This window comes from Haemorhous mexicanus, chromosome 1 (genome assembly GCF_027477595.1).
Source record: "Haemorhous mexicanus isolate bHaeMex1 chromosome 1, bHaeMex1.pri, whole genome shotgun sequence".
In the NCBI taxonomy this organism is placed as follows: Eukaryota; Metazoa; Chordata; class Aves; order Passeriformes; family Fringillidae; genus Haemorhous; species Haemorhous mexicanus.
The window spans coordinates 17,300,952-17,307,285 of record NC_082341.1 but is presented as its reverse complement, the minus strand read 5'-3'; the positions used below and the strand labels follow the sequence as shown (position 1 = coordinate 17,307,285).

The 6,334-nt window shown below is 49.7% G+C and overlaps 1 protein-coding gene across 1 annotated transcript in view; it reads left to right on the top strand.

The window, feature by feature from the left end:
* Positions 1 to 410: 410 nt before the first annotated feature.
* The window catches only part of GPR158 (G protein-coupled receptor 158), a 184,804-nt gene continuing 178,880 nt past the window's right edge, over positions 411 to 6,334 (top strand). The window contains exon 1 of the mRNA XM_059841506.1: positions 411 to 1,559. Coding sequence (XP_059697489.1) covers positions 688 to 1,559 — 872 coding nt within the window. The 5' untranslated portion in view covers positions 411 to 687. The remainder of the gene's footprint in view (positions 1,560 to 6,334) is intronic.

Below are 6,334 nucleotides of genomic sequence, written 5' to 3'. Positions count from 1 at the left end.
CGTGAGTGGCTGCCGGCTGACTGACAGGCGAGGCGGCCACATAGGGCGGCCGCTGCCTGGCGTACACCTATAAGGGCCGGTGATGAGGAGCGCTGCGCGGTGTGGGGCTGCCCGTGGCGGAGCCGCCCGGTGACTGTCCGTCCTCCCACGGCCGGGCGCCCTCGCTCGCAGAGCCTAGCGCTGGCGGAGGCGGGCGCCTGTCCGCTGGCTCCCAGGCAGCAGCCCCGCCCGCCGATCCCCGCAGCAAGTGGCAGTCCCGCGCCACGGGCCCCCCTCTCCGGCAGCGGCGCTCGAAGGATGCGGAGCGGCGGAACGCGGGCGGCGGCGGGGCGCCGCGGGGGGACCCGCCGCTGCGCCGGGCGCGGGCGCCGCCGCCCCTGCGCGCTGCGCCGGGCAGGAGCTCAGTGAGCGCGGTGGCCGCGGCGGGAGGAGGCGCAGGAGGGCTCGGCTCTGCTGTCGCCGGAGGGGCTGCGCGCCGCTCCGCGCCGGCGGTGGGGCTGTGCGGAGCCCCGCGCTGGGGAGGTTGTGGGCGGCACCGCCACAGGTGACTCGCGGGCCGGGGGTCGCGTTCCGCCCCGCTGCCGCTCGGCCGCCTCTGCGCGTTCGCACCCCTGCGCCGCGGCCGACTTCGTGAAGCTCCTCTTCAGCCGCCTCGCCGTGCCGGCGCGACCGGCAGCACCGGGGGACATGGCTTTGCTCCGGCTCCTTCTCTTCTTGCTCCTCGCCCAGCGCGGGCTGGGGGCTGCCGGCAACCAAGGGCAGGCAGTGCGCGGCCGGGAGCGGGCGCTCGGAGGGAAGCAGCCTATTTACAACCACATCAAGAGCCGGGAGCCTCTGCCGGCTCCGCGGAGCCGCTCTACAGAGAGCACCATCTTGGCGCAGCGGCTCGCCGAGGAGGTGCCCCAGGACGTGGCCTCGTTCCTCTACACGGGCGACTCCCGGGAGTTGCGGAGAGCCAACTGCTCCGGGCGGTACGAGCTGGCCAGCCTCGCCGGCAAGTCGCGCTTCACCTCGCACCCCTCCCTGCACGGCGCCCTGGGCACCCTTACCCACGCCACCAACTTACTCAACATGATCCTCCAGAGCAATAAGTCGCGGGAGCAGAACTTGCAGGAGGACCTGGAGTGGTACCGCGCCTTGATCAGGAGCCTGCTGGAGGAGGACCCCAACATCTCCAGGGCCGCTATCACTTTCAGCACGGAGCCTTTCTCCTCCACTCCCCAGGTTTTCCTCCAGGCCAGCAGGCACGAGAGCCAGGTCCTCCTGCAGGACTTGTCATCCACGGCTCACCGCCTGGCCAACGCCTCTGTGGAAACAGAGTGGTTCCACAGCTTGAAGCGCAAGTGGAGGCCGCATCTGCACAGGAAGGTCTTAAACACGGGCCCCAAAACTTTGGAAAACAGTTGGAAGAGGCGGGAGAGCTTCACTGCTGATAAGAACCACATCCGGTGGTCCTCACCATACCTGGAGTGTGAGAATGGGAATTACAAACCCGGCTGGCTAGTGACTCTCTCGGCGGCTTTTTATGGGCTGCGGCCAAACCTCCTTCCCGAGTTCAGGTAAGAGGAGTGTTCCCTTTACTTTCTGTGGAGAAGGGGAAGGAGGATGGGGGTTTGGTTCTGCCCCCCTCCTAGGGAAGGGCATTATGGTCTCTGGGTGTCCTGATCAACCTCAGCCACACGGGCTGCTCTGTCACACCGCAGAGCAACCTCAGGCCTTCCTGTTGAGCGGTACCTTCGTGCCTTCGGGAGCTGTTGCTCCTTAAAAGAATCGCAGTCGTTTCCGTCTGTAAGACAGCGTTTGCTTTACCTGCTCCCATTGGAGCAGGCGTGCATGTGGGTTACGTTCCTGGTGTGCATGTGGGGAGAGGCGAGCAGCAGCTGCCAATTGAAGCTTATTGTGTCTGCAAGAGGAAAATGTTCACTGAGTTGTTTTTTCTTACTATACTGCAAAATTGAACCTAGCTGGATCCCAGCCATGCTTTTAACCTGCTGGGAAATAATATTTCCAGTATTAATGACATTACTAGCGCTGGTAAACTGCTGTTTCTGGTCTCCAGAGCGCATCCACTGTGGGGTGCTCGAGCCTGGTCAGTGGTAGTAGACTTGTAGGTAAATCAGTGCTGGTGACTGCTGTTCTGTCATAGTTCATGTGGCTATAAGCTGAAGTGGCAGTAGGAGAGCTTTTCTTTTGCACCTCCAGCTTTATATTTGATACCTGACATATGTAAAGGTTTGCTTATTTTTTATTGCTTAATATACTTTTTGTTGCTTTTATGTACTTTGCCACTGAACTTCAACTAACAGAGAGGAAGATAGAAAAGGCTCTTTCTTGTGTCTTTGTATTTTGACACCAAATAGAGATTTACTCAAAGAATGAGAGCAATCTGCGGAGTGTGAGATGCCAGTTTTTCCCCTGGCATTCCTGTGAGGGGTTCACAGGTAGCTCTGTCCAGTGGGGAATGTGCACTGCCCAGAAGTGCACATTCTCCTGTTCTCTCTGCAAACATATCTCCTCCTGGTATTTCTCAGGATGAGAGGGGAGCACAGGATTTCTTTTGTGCTATGAATTAGTAGCAGGTGAAGATTGAGAGGGGAGCACAGGATTTCTTTTGTGCTATGAATTAGTAGCAGGTGAAGATTGATAAGAAGGTAGCAGACACCAAAGAGATTTTGTCACATGCAGGTGCCAAGGCAATCGCGTCTGCAAATGCTCTTTCTCTTGGCTTAGTCTGAAATCCAGTGTGATCAAAGAGATGTGAGTGCAGTAATAAATCCCTGAAAAAATGCAAAATTTGTTGAATGGATAATGGCTGCTTGTTTCTCTGTTGAATTACTTTTTGCCCGGAAATTTTCACACTTATGGGGATGATAGGGTTAAGGTAAAATGAGCTCAGCTGTAGGCTGTTTGTTGCTGAACTTCTCTTGAGACCAAAGCCCAGGAATAGGTCTACTGTGGAGCTCTTCTGGACCCTAGGGAGTCCAGAGAAGCCAGGAAGCTTGTCAGAGATCATTGAAATGCAATGTTCATGCAATTGAAATTTGATGAACTTTGGGATGTGGATGAATGTTAATGTAGGCTGATATTCTCTTGTTGGGGATAGAGTTTGGCAGAACCACTAGGCTGGAGGTGTGGTGGCAGCCACAAACCAGCTCTCCGAGAGTATAAATTTTGATATAAAGTTTAACTCAAAGAAGCTTCAATATTGACTTGATTGAAGAGGAAATAAAGCCATGTTTTAAGGAAAAGAGTCTAAAGCTCCAATCCCAGCTCTGTGCCAAGATTCTGTGATGCCAGGAAGCCTCTCGGTGGTGTAGGTTTCTGCTGTGGTAGCTTTGGCGTGCAGAAGGCACCCGGTCTGTTTTGGGGTAACCCTGGCCAGCCACGGCAACCAGTAGATGTCCTCCTGGATGCAGTACAGAGCACTGCCTTCCCTCCCTGCCTCATCTTCCCAGCCTCTGCTTGCCACGTGGGGGACGCTTCCGTTAAAGAAACAGAATAACCTGTTATAGCTCTGACACTTCAAGGGGCATTCACTGAGCTCATCTAACCTTGGAGAACCACTTCTTATTTAGAAGATCATGAGATGGAGTGTGCTGTGCAAGTTCAAAGTGTTGTGTTGCTGTTATACTGAACAGTTAGGACAAAACTAAGAAAGACTTGTGTCAACAGAGATGAGTTTGTAAGCATTTCTAAACAATGGGTTATGTTTTTTGCCAAAGTATTAAAGAAGCAGGTAAAATAGTAATAATTATAGTAAAATTATAAATACATACACATTTTGGCAAGGCTGAAGGATAGTTCCTGTGTTCCTGATTTCAGGTATGCTAGATGAAAGATGGGCTTTAACATAAGGTTGTGACTTGGGATATTGAGAAAGTAACTTCTCAGCTACATGGAAAATGGTAGATACAAAATATGCTTCCAAGACTTGTAGTCTGTCTCAATATTTACACAATGTTTTCATTACTTAATAGGTACACAGCCTCAATGTGAATTTTTCAGAGGAAAAAATTACTTAAAGCATGAGCACATAATAGAAGAATGTAATATCTAGTGTGGTTACTGGAAAATTAGTTGTGTGAATTACTATGAGATGCCTCTTGAAGTAAGCTTTACTTCCTCTCACTGTCAGTCTTTGAGTGACACAATATTTTGACTTCAAATTCTTATTTAAGGCCCATATGAAAAAACAGTGTTTGTTAACCTCCATCTTTTGGGGCAGCTGTGTTGGTTCTCCCAAAAATGTGTCTTTGAATTATCTGTCAGAAACACTTTAGTGAATCAGTTACTGTGCTCCTCCCATTTAGTAGTCTGGTGTGATATCATTAATGGTAATTTAGTGTCCGCCTCTGTAATATTATTCTGGCAGTTTTTGTACTTTCTTTGCTCACATTAGGTTTAAGGCATGGTGCATTAGGGTGAAATACATTCCAGAAGCATGCTATATCCATGAAAGAGATTTCTTTCCTATTACAGAAGGAAAAGCCCATTTCTCCTTCTTGGTATCTCTTCTGTGGCAGTAACAGATGGGTTTTTTCATGTGGCCTGGCAATGGGAAGAGTTTGAGGGCAATCCTGATACTGAATAATGAAGGCAATACTGGTAACTACTACTGGTTGTGTTCAGTGCATGCTGCTGCTGCAGTGCTGCTGTCAGTGATGTTCCCAAAGTACAGCACAAAGCAGCAAGCTTTCTTCTTAACATTGTGAAGAGTTACAGTGCTTTTGGTCTGAGGATGGGAGTGTTACAGGCCAGGGGGCTCCTGCAAACAGCTCATCTGTCTTCAGTTTCACCTCTCCCCTTCCCAAGAGATTACTGCCAAACTGCCCCAAGTGAAGGCCAAGGAGAGAATGTGGTTGTCTTGCCATGACCAACACTGTAGATAGATACTGAGATGAAGTGGAGAAATCAAAGGCAACTTGATTGAACTGAGAAGTGTACCAGAAGCTGTTCAGGGCCACATTAGCCTACTACAATGCCAAGCTAGCAGTGCTGGCTTTCTGCAACTTCTTAGCAGTGCTTGCTCATATTGTGTTGTCTCCATTTGCTGGTCTTTCCACCCAAAATGCATGGAGAGAACATTACTGCCTATAAGGTGCAGTGTAGGCTCTTGTTCAGAAATCAGGATCCACAGAGACTCAAAGTAATCACTTGATGTTACCCATCCCTCCTGTCTAAACTGATGCCATTTGCAGCTGAAATTCATGGCTGAATGTTCCCAGTCATTCCACTACTGTAGTGCTGCAGGGGGTAGAACACAGGTGAATCTGTCACAGGTCTTCTGTGCCCCTCCTCTGCTACTGCCTATCACATGGTCAGAATGAACCATATTTTATGGCACGTGATGACCCAGCTGTCCTCCTTGTAGCCCTGCTGAGAAAGTGGAAAAGTGTGAGAGGTTGCATGTTGTAAATACTATTCCTTTTCTAAAGATATTTTTTTGGTGCCTGGAAAAAGAAATTAGAGGTCTTTGTTGCTTTAGCAGTCCAGGAGACAAGTGGGAAAGGTCATGTCTTCATCTAGAAGAAAGATGACTAAATAGTCAGTTAATAGGAACAAACAAGTCAAAAAAAAGTCCTCCTGGGTCACTGAGTCAGTCTTCTGCTGTCACAAGCCCACTTAATGTCATCAGTTGACAAATCTCCATCTTTAAGTGGGTGGGTTTCCCTCTTGACTCTTCAGTTCAGTGGCATGCTGGATCTAAGGGTTGGATAACTTCTCCTGATTTCTGATCTGAATTTATTCACTTGCAGTCAGTTCTCACGCATTTGTGCTGGTCCAGAACTGTCTTCCATCTGACTTAGCACCCTTAGCTGGTGTTTACTGTCCTGATTTATTTATAGGCAGTGGCCCCTTCACCACCTTTGTTTACTAGACTACACAAACTGGCTTTCTTAGTCTCTGTCATAAGCTCTCTGTTGCCATGGTCCTTCTTCTCGAGTCCTGTTCCAGTATTTCCTGAGCATGGTTAGTCAGATTCATGTGCACTGTTTCAGGCTTGTGCAATGACATCAATTATCCCCAAACTCTGATGAATGAGTTGCTGCTTTTGCAGTTCAAAATGTTCCCTTGTGTGCTGTTCTCATTTTCTTTAATGTTGTGTTGAAATACATCTACATTTTGGGAGCTGGTCATTGGTCTTGCACGATTTCTCAGTGTGGAGGTCAGATTGTCTTCAGGATATGAAGCAGTGGCTTTCTTTCCCCCTCCCACTATATTCCAGCTGGTTTTGTGCCAAATCCAGCACAGCATTTATTATGTTTTTTAAAGGTTTTTAGGGAGAATCCAGTGGAATGATGTCTGTTTTGGCAGAAAGGTACTGAATCAGCAA